The following is a 12971-nucleotide window of genomic DNA, read 5'->3' as shown; positions in this document are numbered from 1 at the left end:
AAGGCTGTAATGGACGTCCATTTAAAATTTTAGCCAAAAACAAGTAGGGATCACGTATCACCAAAAATCCATGGACAATAGCAGATGAAAATCGGTAAATTTGATTTTTCTCGCTTTAGGCACGTTTGAACTTGAAATACCAAGTATACACTATAAATTGTTCGATCATTGTGTTGTAAGAACAACGAATGTTATGGCTCAAGTATTGTCTTCTAATTAAATTGAACGTTTGGATGGATTTTTGCGATTTTCATACAAAACTGGTTGAGGTCTTTCATCGATCGTTAAACTTTAAGAAAGTAGATGTTTCAATTTGGTCATAAAAGTCAGGTATTGGTGTCTTGATACATCTTTGTTGAGCCCGAATGTATAGAGTACCTCAAACTATGTGCCTCGTCAAGTAACAACAAGCACCTTAAAACAATCAACATCAATAACGCAAAGCCAACAACCAAATAATACAGTGATAATATAAAGGACAAGTGATAAGTTTCATACTCAGGTTCAAATCCGATACCTCTGATTTATGATGAAGAACAAAATTTCATTTGGTAATCCTAATTATTCTTGGTTTGCAAAAAGTATTTATACTTAGCAGCCTTCTTCCAAGCCTAAGCACTAACTGAGTTACTTATAGAATCTCAACTTAATTACCACTCCACCACAAAAGTTAAAGGTCTTTAATGCCCTTTGTATAGGATGGGTTACTGGATACGGAATTTCATACTAGGCTGGACCGACATCCAACCATAAGAGTCATACCGATCCAATTTGAGCTCTCTTATTAGGGAATACTCAAGGATTCAAACATTTTTGCTCTTTATTAGTACAAGAGTTTGAATCTCGCGTGTTTACCATTTCACAATTACCAAATTTAACAATATTAAAGTTTCACAAAAATAAGTTTTGGTTGCTCCACCTTTAATTAAAGATCTTGAACTCAAGTCGGTAACATTTAATGAAGAAGCCACCGGTAGAAAGTAGCTTCCCCTTAAATGAATCTTACACGAGTGCGGCCCCAAATTTGTTTGGCCGATTTCGAATATCAGATAATTAATTAAACCAAAATTAATTCAATAATTTAATTTGCACTAAATTAAATTCAAATTTTAAATCTTTCATTCTTCAATTATTGTTTACCTTTACCATAAAATACTTGTTGAAAATTAGTAGTTGGTAACATCATATATATATATATATATATATATATATATATATTTCTGTGCATTTAGATACAATATTATTGCTACATACAATAGATTAACTACAATTAATTTCTTCCTTCAATTCACTTCAAAAGAAACTAAACTAAACTATACACAAAAATTGAAAATTAATTTTCATTCTTCTAATTTTTGCTTCCATTCAAACCCTATAAACCTACAAGGAGAATACCTAATTTTATATTCAGAAATAGTCTCTAGTTTAGGTGACCAAATTTGCCCTTTTGTACCAACTAATTGTTCATATTGTTTCTTTAATTCTGGTGTATTACATAAAAACTTACCATCACTAGGACTTGTAATAATATTTTCTTGATCTTCATTTCCTCTTGTAAGTAGCTTTATTATGAACTCTTGTGACACTTTTATCAAAACCCTACCATTTTCCGCCTTTACGTATTGAAAAATAGGGTTCTTGAAGTTGACTGGAGTCCGTCTAGGGTTTGAGCCCAGGGTAGCTAGAGTAGAAGCTGAGAGCACGTTACACGATAGAAAATAATCTAGAGGGAGAATGAAGTACGTATCGCCATTTTTGAGCTTATCATCTATGTTTAAGGAGGGAATAGGGTTTCCGATGTAGAATGAGTCTGCATGGCAAACCATGCAGTCTGGGAACTCGAACATTATCTCTCCGGCTAGCCTTTTTCCGGTGACCACCCTCTTCGATCCATCGTGAAATATTAGGTTAACCATTGATGATCTTGAAGGACACATGAAGTAGCAACAAGATGAAAATATTGTCTTTCCCATTTTTTTTAAAATTTTTTTTTTTTTTTTGGATGTTGAATGAAAGGAAGAAAATGAGACAAAGAGTTGTTGGAATAATGTTTTTATGTTTTTTGAAATTAGGGCTTTTTAATTTGTTTATATATATAGAGAGAGGAGGAGTTGACTTTAAGAATAGGTCAATACTGGTGGCTTTGAATACCTCTTTATCACATGTATATCAAGTAATGTATATATAATTTTTGTACATAAATTAAATCATTTTTTGGTTTTCCGTCCGGTGATCTGTATCCGCGTTAGAGTTCGATCTTAAATTTGGATGTGTCTTGGAAAGTTTTACATTATTTGGAGAGTTGTAAAAACGTTCTCTGACAAAGATGATTTTATATTCAACTAGAGTTCGAACTTGAGACGTGTAGTTGAGGGTGAATTAAATTATTAGAGTGATACCATATGATATATTAATAATTGAATTTGCCCTTTAGGGTGGGGTAGAGGCAATATAATGGGATTAATGTGATAGAAAATCAAATAGTTCGAAAGTCAATAGTCTTATTATCATGATGTTTATATCAAGTGTTATAGTATATACTCAAATTTAATATCCTCTATCCAATTAATTATATTTGTTTCATGTACTTATTATATTCATAGTCAATAGTCGAAATTTATATACTTACTTGTAATAAATGTTTATATTATCTTTTGGTGACTCGTTCTGAAAGTTAAGAAGTTCGAATTTGAAATATGTAGTTAAAAATAAAAATATATATTTTTCTCCATCGCGACCCTTTGTGAATTTGACAACTAAACAATGTATTTAGTATTTAGGAAATTAAGTGCTATCACAAGAATTCAACCTCAAAAGAAGTTGACCTAGTAGTGATTGACTTTCAATAAGCAACTAATTCATTAGCTATTATTAAATTTTTGAGAGGGATAAGATTTCTTCATTTTTAATCAAAGCCAGAGATTTCAGGTTCGAGAAATCTTTAATAAAAAGGATATTCACCTTTAATATAATAAATCCTATGTAATACAAAATTGAATTAGTTAGGTCTATTAAGAAAATTTACATTTCTTGATTTAACTTTTGCTATTGTATTAAAGTATAAAAAAAAAGTATCACTTCATTTACCAAAATGGATTAGTTTTCTTTATTTTATGACACTTGCAAAGTTTTATTTTTTCTTTGTTAAAAGGGAATGTGATAATAATTAATTTGATAAGGTCTTGTTTGGTGTTAAAAATGTGTAATGGGAACACAAACTCCAAGTCAACTTATATTTAGATCAACTACCAATATATTTTTCCTCATAATCTCATTTATTTTCATTAATCCCAAGTTTAAACAAGTAATTAAAATGTGATTTTTTTTCTCAAAACTAATTATAATGTGACTAGAAAAGTGAACAGGTAGACTCATCCTCCCAAGACTAGGTTGACATTATCTAATATTACTTCCTTCATTATAAATTGTATATTGTGTTTCTCTTTTACACGTCCTTTAAGAAAATATTAATTAAAAGGATTTTTTATTTTATTTTACTCTTATATAGTATGCCTTAAGATATATCACTATTCATTAAATATTTTTATTAGTCTGGTGTTTATAATCGTCAAGAACAAATACTACTAAGGATAAAGTGTGGAATTTAAAAATAATCAAATTTGTCTTTGATCTTTTAAAATAAAAATAAAAATTGAGATGATTTTTTTAGACATTACGATAGATAATTTGAGACGAAAGAAATATTAGGTAAGCATTATATTGATAAGAATAAAGATGGTCAATGAAACGTGACAAATTAATTATGACTTATTTAAATATCTTGCCCTACTGAGATAACCATATTCAGAAGACAATTTTCATAAGTACATATGCAAATTGATAAAATCCAACTCTCGTTTTTGGACCACCAATCATTGTTTAGTTAATAGAAAAAACACTTTTAGGGAATTATTTTTATTCGATGTTTGATATTTATTTTGTAATCAGACTAATTCAGATTTGCGCAAAAAAAAGGTTTCATTTTGAAAGTAAAATTATCTCTTTATAATTCGACTAAACTACTTTCTATCGAAAAGTTTAATTCACACTAATAAATTTTATTTCGAAGGATAAAATGCTCTTTATTAAAGGTGAATTCATTTACGAGGTTTACATCCAAGTTTTTTTTCAATTAAAATGAAGGAATGCGTACAATTCCACGATACATTTTAGTTGTACAACATTAATTGCAAGATAAGTATGTTTATCTGCCAAAAACTTTAATTAAAGACCACATTAAACCTTGTGGTGTTCTATTTATCCACGCCATTAAATAATAGTAGTAAAACTTTAATACTAGAGTGGCGTATAGATTTAATTTTTTATTCAATATTTTGAAATATTCAATTTTTAGAAAATAATTCATATTTTATTTTTGAATGATAATTTAAGGAAATTTGTGTTAGGATTAGTCTTTGAGGATCCAAAAAGCATATCTAATCACAATATTATATTACCAAATATTTTAAAAGATTTGAAATATCATATATATATATGGTATGCCAGGTGAAGTATATATATATATATATATATATATATATATATATATATATATGTATGTATATATACTTCACCTGGCGTACCATATATGTATTATGATCTAATTATCTCTGATTTTGCGTATAGGGTTTTTTTTTTCTAGAGGGAGGGGGGGGACATAATGCTAATTATGTTTTCACACACCATGACTTTGGTTACCAGCCATAATTTTTTGAACAATGGATAGTGCATTGGTCTATAATGAGGGCAAAAATTAAAATATATGTGGGTGAGAGTTGTTGGTAAAACAATGTGAAAGATATAAATTTAAGTATATTAGGTCATTGTTCATTAAAATGTGTTCAATATTGTGTACAAATAATTTAAATAGTATCCTATTGTTATTTTAAAATAAAATAAAATGTGAAGACAAGTTAATTATTAGTAGCAGCCTCTGTTTTATATTAATTTTCAATTTAGTTGATGGAAACCTGTTCGGAGAAATGATTCTATCGGAAATAACCTGAAGATAGAGAAAATATTTGTGTATATCATATCCTGTCTAAGACTATATTGAATATAATACTATTATAATGTAAATTATTTTTTTGATTTTTTGCAATCAAAGAAGGACAGATGCTTATCAAATCAATAGACTTTTAAACCAACTAAAACATGTGAAAATTTAATGATTATAATTTATTTCTTGCTTTAAACATGGACAAGTTCAACAAGAATGAAAATGTTAATTAATGGTCATTAGCAATAGCTATTTAGGTGAATAAATGAATATGAAGTAAAGTTGTCTTTCGTTTGACCTATAGTCATTAATGCTTGCACCAGATAAGTTCTCTATATCGCACCTCTTTGGGGTGCAGCCTTTCCACCGAAGGGCCCTGTGAACACGAGATGCTTCATGTACCGAACAATGACTATACTTCTCTATATCTACTTGAAAGAGAAGAGGAACAATAAACAGTGGTTTCATGGCATCTACAAGAATTACAATCCAAGCCAAACCAGACTACTCTTAAACTCATTCATAAATCCAAATTTCAAGAGTATCACTGTAATCTATAGACAATATTACTAGTTCACTATTAACAACTTGCAATTCCATGGCATAACAGCCAAGTTCAAATTCTATTAAACTAAAATGAAGTTGTAGATCATAATTCATAGTGAAAAAAGCCAAAGAAAACAGTGAACATGGTCGCTGGCGAGTTCCCTTGAAGAGAAAATCTGTGCTACAGAGGATGATGCAGACAGACTATGCCAATGTGACAAACTTTACGACCTTAAGCTTGTTGATAACTTGGATTCAGTAGCTTTCAATTCTATACTCCAACAGTTCCTTGCTGTACGTATACGATGCAGCTATCAACGGGCTGGCACAAAATTACCACCGTTCAGTTTCCTCGTTGGCACAGATTTCACAAGAGATTCATAAAGTGCTCGGGATCATTCGTTTACTTCAATGGTTATGTGTGGCTGGGCTACTCTTCAAGCATTTCAAGAAGAATATATTATGTTCCTTATTTCAGATTCCCTTCTCTTGCAAATCCTAGAGCATTGGCAAATATTCTCTTAGCAGCACCAATATGTTCTTCGCGAATACTATCTTTATGAACCTTCACGTCCTTTTTCACTGGTGTCGATGAACCTGTCCCATCAGTGTTTTTAGGTGTACTCTTGTTCATATGCGGTGATCTACTGCCATTTGATTTGTTGCTTTTGGGCTTACCACCTGAACCTGGATATTTTGTAGGGGGAGTTTTAACCTCTGTACAAGTCTGCTTGCCCAAATTTGTCAGTCGTTCTTCCTTATGCTGGATATTTACATCCTTGGATTGTTCTTCACATTGCTCAGTATTTGCATGGTGGATCTCTAGGTTAGCTGGCCTGGTTCTTTGGCCAAGTGCATGTGCAATCATACGACGAGCAACCGTAGGATCTTTTTGAGGTCTATCCTTCATACATTGTCTTGTCTCACCTTGATCAACAGAAAAAATCCGTTTTCGGGCAGCCATATAAGCTTCTTCCCTCTCCTCAAGCGAAAGGTTAATGATTGGTGTTGGTGTGTCTTCTACCTTTGACCCTGAAAAGCAACAACAATGCTTATTTTTGTTGCTTACCAGTTAAGTGTCTGTCACATTCAAAACAATACCTTCTGAACCTTCTTTTCTTCTATATATCACATCTACAGTCCTTGGAGACTGGAGTTCGTCATACTGCCAAAGGAGATCACTAATGAGAATGGAAGGTCTGCAAATTGAGTTCCCAAAAATGTTAGAAGACAATGAACTAACAATGACAAACTTTATCACTTAAGAGTTCAGAACTTCAAGCACGTCATGTCACTTAAGAAGGGGAAAAGGCTAAATGCAAGAAGGTTGTATTTGATTCGTCCATCCTACTGACCAACAAGATGAGATATTATATGGATGCAGTGGTGTGAAAGTTGCTATTCTTGGGCCTTGAGATGGTTTATATTATGTTTCCACAGCTGAAGTCGAGAGGCTATAAGAGTATTGGAGATTTTGCGCATGTAATCAGCGGGTGTGGGTCCTCCGGAGAGGCAGAGACAATCTTGGAATGGGTAGTCCAAATAAGGAAAGTGACTGCATGGGTCCATCGGAAGGTTTCAAGTCTGGGAGATGCATTTTTTACTATTCCAATTTCTACCAATAACGAAGACTAGACGAGTCTTGAAGATGGATTGATGAAGAACCAGAACGAGAGAAGGGAGATATTATCAGGGAAATATCCATCTCAAAAAATAGAAATTGACAGGGAAATAAGGAGATTAATTCGTAAAGTATTAGTATTAATCAATGACAACACAGTAAGGGGTTCTGTTCAGAAAAAGGAATACTGAAATAGCTAAACTCCGGTGAAAATTAAAATTCTACCTCTAATTAAAAGACAAGGACAAAATCAAACTATGGAAGAATCATAAAGAATAGAATCTAATCTAAAATCCCGCTTTAGAGGATATGAAACTACTGTTACTTTTTGCTCCAACAATCCTAACAGAGTTTGTTCTGTGGTTGATATCCTGAAGTGTGAATTTTAGCTACTCATGAAATAAAAACATTCACAGCAAGTGTGAATTGTTCAGCCACAAAACTAGGTATATAAGAAAAGACTTAAAAGAAATGTTTCGAGCTTGCAAGATATAAGCACACACAAATTGCTGCACACCTGCACCTATGATGCGCCAGATAGCACCTGAATGATCCTTAAACAAGGCTACGATTCCAAAAAGTGTATCCAGGAATCAATACAAGTACTACTCCCAAAGATCTCTCTTCCCTTGTTGTCTTTCAACCAAAGAATTAATCCCTCCGTTGTCTTACTTTCCTTTTTGTTAAGTCCCAAAAAGAGTGTTTTTTTCTATTTCAGCTTAGTTGTGCGGACTCCACTTTCGATGCCGCACCCGTGTCGGATTCTCCAAAGATACACACTAGTTATGGAGAATCCGACACGCACCTGTTGACATTTTTGAAGAGTCCGGGCAACATAGATTTTCAACAAGTTTTCCAATTCCAACATTTTACATGGCAAGTTAAAGACCACAGGTTTTAAAGGACTATACACGTCTTTAATTGAAGACCACGAGATTCAAGAGTCTTCCTTTATTTCTTTAACTCGGTGTCAAGTCAAACTAGAGTCCGAGCAACATAGATTTTCAGCATGGCAAGTTTAAGACCACAAGTTTTAAAGGACTATACACATCTTTAATTGAGGACCACGAGATTCAAAAGTCTTCCTTTATTTCTTTAACTCGGTGTCCAGTCAAACCAAGACACTTAAATTGGGACGGAGGGAGTAGCTTAAAATCAGCCCTAGCAACTCTCACAGCATAATGTTGTAGGCAACGATGTTCACCTAAAAGGTCTATTATATCAACATTTGCACAAACAACCAAACATGACACTAGAGATGCTCTGGCAGAATATATATATATATATGTATATGTGTGTGTGTGCTCATGGATTTCAAATTAAGATGTGTTCAGAAAGGTTATAGAACTGCGATATAAACATTCAAATGAGTTTAGGACAGGCAATTTTCTTTTTACATACATTGATGTATCTGAGCAACGCTCCAAGACCAAGTGCCGTTCTTCCCCTTCACCAACTGATTGATGAGAAAACCTGCCAGAATAAGACAGTTTACACTTGTCAATAGCTCAAAGAGCAAAGTACACTATGATATAAAGCAATCAACATACTGAGTGCAATTACCCAAAAATATCAGCAAGACGATGTAAGAGGAGGCGGTTATATGGATTCGTTGGTTCAAGCTCCAAGATTCCATCAGAACTGCATAAAAGTACTAGATTATTATGATTAGTACCCTCAGGAAAACAGCATTCACACATTGTATAATGAGAAAAAGGTATTTCTAGTCAAATCCACAGAATATCATTGTTATCCTCCTCCTTTGAATCAATTGATAAATACAAAATGTTAAAAAACATTGACGATTTAGTTTTACAAGTGATAGATGTCAAGAACAATTGGGATAATTTCACGATAAATGAGGCGCAGCTAGTGTTTGCAGGTATATGATGAAAATGAACTAGTATAAGTTAACTAACAGAGTTTGAACCCACACAGGCTGAAGCTGTGATGGAAAATGGCAACTTATAATATTGTCAAGGCTTGTGGACATCAGATAACGAACTATGACAAGTGTAAGAAAATAACTTGAGGGAGATGGAGGCACAATTGTATGACACAAAGAGGAAAGCAAAAGTAAAAAAGCAAACGAGCAAACTATGACAAATGGTTATTTCTTGCTGCTTGATGATGTCATGAAGTACATGTTCTCTGGAAACAACTAAAAGTTAAATTGTTTGCTATTAACACAGGCAACTATAAGTCTGCATCTTCATAACCTCCGGTCTGATTAACTCTTCACACTAAAATACCTGGTATCCTCGAGAAGGAAATTGACTAGGGTCTCCTCCATAGATAGGATAAGATGCTTGCAAGGAAGATTATCTTTGATAAGAAAGGCCAGTTCCTCTACCTGCATTAATACGATGTAAGGGTCAATAGAAAATCAAGCCAGCCAGAATAACACTTACCATTGGAAGGATAAAGATTGCATAAAGGCATAAGAAAGTACACTGATTGTTTAAGTAAAAGACTGTTAACTATCAAGCAAAATTGATTTACCGCAAATATTCAAATGATCAGAGAGGTAGAGGTAGGCTGAAGAAGTATGGGGAGAGGTGATTAGATAGGGCATGGCATAGTTTCAAATTACCGAGGACATGAGGTTATGGAGGACACGGATTAGGGTAAAAGGTTAGTAGGTAGTTGACGTTGTTTCGTTTTTCCTTGCATACTAGTTAGTCGTAGTATTACACTTGTAGTTTCTTGTCCTTCGATTTTTGCTACTATCTGTTGTTTCTTGTACTTCGATTGTCGTAGTATTTTGTTGTAATTACTGCTCCCTTTTTCAAACTGCTTTGTCATGCTCTCTGTAGTATTTTGTCATGGCTTCTCCACTTGGTCATTTCTTTTTTTGATCTGTCTTGAATTGTTTTTCCTTGAGCCGAGGGTCTACCGGAAACGGTCTCTCTACCTCCCAAGGTAAGGGTAAGGTATGTGTACACTCTACCCTCCCCAAACCCCAATCGTGGGAGTACACTAGGTATGTTGTTGTTGTATCAAATGATCAAGGCAAGGCTATCAACTAAATCACCCGAACATGACTGATTGTATGTGTTAAATCTTTATGATTAGGTCCTAATCAACTAAACAATTTAATTAGCTTTTTCCTGATTTATTGAACTAAACAAGGTCGATAGATATTACGGTTGTTAGATAAAAAAAAGGAATAATATACACATGTGTACGCCAAAATCAGATTATAAGGTTGAGAATGCTCTCCAAGCAATATTTACAGTATTTGGGTTGGCTTTATGATACATTCACTTCATTCGAACCTTTGAATAGGGTAAATATTTTGTAAAATTTTAAAAGGTCTTTAAATCTCACACTTATCATTACCCAAACTTAATGACTACAAATAATCAATTCAATATTAAAATAAAAATACAAAGCAGGTGTGTTCCAGTTAGATTCTTAAATCAAAAGTCAAAAGTTTCAGACTTCAGTAAAATTGGGTTACTTTCGAAACATTTTATCATTTGTTTCTTCTCATACGACAACTTTCCCTGATTTTACTCAAAATTAAACTACCAATCACGGCTTATTGCAACAAAATACAAAGTAAAAACATATTTTTACTAGTGATCATTCCCCGTGAACCAACTTCTTAAATCACAATCTATAGATACCAACAACTTTCTGCCAAAAGTTTCATACTTCAGCAAAATTGAGCTACTCTTGAAACATTTTTTCACTTATTTCTTGTTATACAACAACTTTCTCTGATTTTGCTCAAAACGAAACTACTATTACTGCCTGTTGCAACAAAATACTAAGCAAAAACATAATCTTTACAGGTAAATCAACCACCCACTATGAAGAAAACCCCTATACCAAACATCCATTTCTGTAAAAACTTCCATCGAAGTTCCAAAAATCCAATATCACCTATAATCAACTACAAGTCCGTTCCAAACCAATTGAAAGCAAAAGAAATTCAAGAAGTTCTTTAAATCTCACACTTACACTTGGGAAGCTTGGTACCACTAGTAAGAGGAGTGGCTATAGGACAAGAATCAAGCATCCTTACCCAAACCTAATGATTACAAATAATCACAATATATAGTCCAACAACTTCCTGTTGAAAGTTTTAGACTTAAGCAAAATTGAGCTACTCGTTAAACATTTTTCAGTTATTTCTTCTTATACAACAACTTTCTCCTATTTTACTCAAAATTAACCTACCACTCACTTCCTATTGCTTCAAAATACTAAACAAGAACATATTTTTACAGATCAATCAACCCTCCTGAATCAACAATAAACCCATTTCTGCAAAAACTTTCATCGAAGTTCCAGAAATCCAATATCAACTATGTTCAACTATGATTTAATCCCAAACTAATTGGGTTGGCTTCATGAATCACCCGCTTTATTCAAAAGCTTCAGACTTGAGCAAAATTGAGCTACTCTTGAAACATTTTACCACTTATTTCTTCTCACATAACAACTTTCTCCAATTTTACTCAAAATTAAACTACTAATCACAGCTTATTGCAACAAAATACTAAGCAAAAACATATTTTTACTAGTCAATCATTCCCTGCGAACCAACTTCTTCAATCACAATCTATAGTCCAACAACTTTCTGTCAAAAGTTCCATACTTGAGCAAAATTGAGCTACTCTTGTAACATTTTTTCACTTATTTCTTCTTATACAACATTTTTCTCCTATTTCACTCAAAATAAAATCCCAATTACTGCCTATTGCTACAAAACACTAAGCAAAAACATAATCTTTACAGGTAAATCAACCCCCACCCCATGAACCAACAATAAACCCTATACCAAACACCCTTTTTTGCACAAAACTTCAATCAAAGTTCCAAATATCAACAAAGGGCGGGTCATAAACGGATTTCTCGGTTATCAAAAAAAAATATATATATATCAACTAAGGGTACATTCTAAACTAATTGGGCAAACAATTTATAAATCCAAAGCAAATAAAACTCAAGAATTTCATCAAATCTCACACTTATCATCACCCAAACCTAAAATTTACAAAAAATCACTTCAATATTAAATAGAACATAAATTCCTCACCATAGCGAATTCTGTAAGACTCATTGTGGGTAATGATCAAGAATCGTAAAGGGTGTAAAACCCTGAAATTTTCTTGGATTTTTTTTCAGTTTTTTCCACTTGATTTTGAAGAAAATTTTGCGAAAGAGGAGAGACTAAAGACTTTTGAGGATTTCTAAAAATATGTACTTTGTTTTGTGTTTTTTCTAAATTTGGTACATGAATATAATATTTAAATATATTATATACTTTTTTGTCATTATATAAAGCTCACACATAACAAATGAAGTCTTTGACGTAATTCATAAATTGTTATCATGTGATCGAGAGATTGGTGAAAATAATATGTTGCATAAATGTATAATAAAGACAAAATTTATATACAATACACCCTTACAATTTTCTTAATTTTGTCCATAACAAAAATTTAGTGATCATATATATAATACCACATATCATTAGTAAAAATAAATTTTAATATTATAAAGAACAATATAATTAATCACCATATTATTCGATTACTTATTCTTTGTTATATGTGATTAACATTAGTTGTTGTTTTTTTCGTTTCATATTACTTGACTTTTTTTTATTAAGAATGTATTCTTCTTTTTACTTGTTTATGTTAGCAAATTAACTATATTCAATAATATTTTTATCATTAAATAATCATTTAAAATAGGAGTATTTAAATTTAAAACATAATTAGGAAAAATATATTTCTAATAAATTGAATGCTATAACGCGAAAAGAAATATAATATAATTGAAATGTAA

General features: G+C 32.3%; 2 protein-coding genes across 2 annotated transcripts; both read right to left on the bottom strand.

The window, feature by feature from the left end:
- Positions 1 to 1340: 1340 nt before the first annotated feature.
- Positions 1341 to 1973, bottom strand: LOC125819455 (uncharacterized). Its single transcript, XM_049498882.1, has one exon. It carries the CDS (start codon positions 1971 to 1973, stop codon positions 1341 to 1343), a length of 633 nt encoding a protein of 210 aa, XP_049354839.1.
- Positions 1974 to 5504: 3531 nt separating this feature from the next.
- LOC125819611 (uncharacterized) lies at positions 5505 to 12372 on the bottom strand. Its single transcript, XM_049499067.1, has 6 exons — positions 12217 to 12372; positions 9419 to 9519; positions 8730 to 8807; positions 8568 to 8639; positions 6647 to 6744; positions 5505 to 6577 (listed from the first exon to the last, which is right to left on the bottom strand). Exons 1-6 carry the CDS (start codon positions 12238 to 12240, stop codon positions 6015 to 6017), a joined length of 936 nt encoding a protein of 311 aa, XP_049355024.1. The 5' UTR covers positions 12241 to 12372; the 3' UTR covers positions 5505 to 6014.
- Between the last annotated feature and the right edge of the window lie 599 nt (positions 12373 to 12971).

This window comes from Solanum verrucosum, unplaced genomic scaffold, assembly GCF_900185275.1.
Source record: "Solanum verrucosum unplaced genomic scaffold, falcon-dt-bn FXZP01000255.1, whole genome shotgun sequence".
Taxonomy (NCBI): domain Eukaryota; kingdom Viridiplantae; phylum Streptophyta; class Magnoliopsida; order Solanales; family Solanaceae; genus Solanum; species Solanum verrucosum.
The sequence above is the reverse complement of the archived record's forward strand: the minus strand, read 5'-3'. Positions and strand labels throughout refer to the sequence as shown.

What these genes read in the sequence shown, in the direction of transcription:
- LOC125819611 (XM_049499067.1), bottom strand. Translation starts at nt 12,240, where the DNA reads ATGAGTCTTACAGAATTCGCTATG. An exon ending in CGTTGCTCAGATACATCAAT is followed by an intron (nt 6,745 to 8,567) that starts GTATGTAAAAAG and finishes CTCAATTTGCAG; the next exon opens with ACCTTCCATTCTCATTAGTG. An exon ending in AAGAAAAGAAGGTTCAGAAG is followed by an intron (nt 6,578 to 6,646) that starts GTATTGTTTTGA and finishes GTTGCTTTTCAG; the next exon opens with GGTCAAAGGTAGAAGACACA.
- LOC125819455 (XM_049498882.1), bottom strand. Translation starts at nt 1,973, where the DNA reads ATGGGAAAGACAATATTTTCATCTTGTTGCTACTTCATGTGTCCTTCA.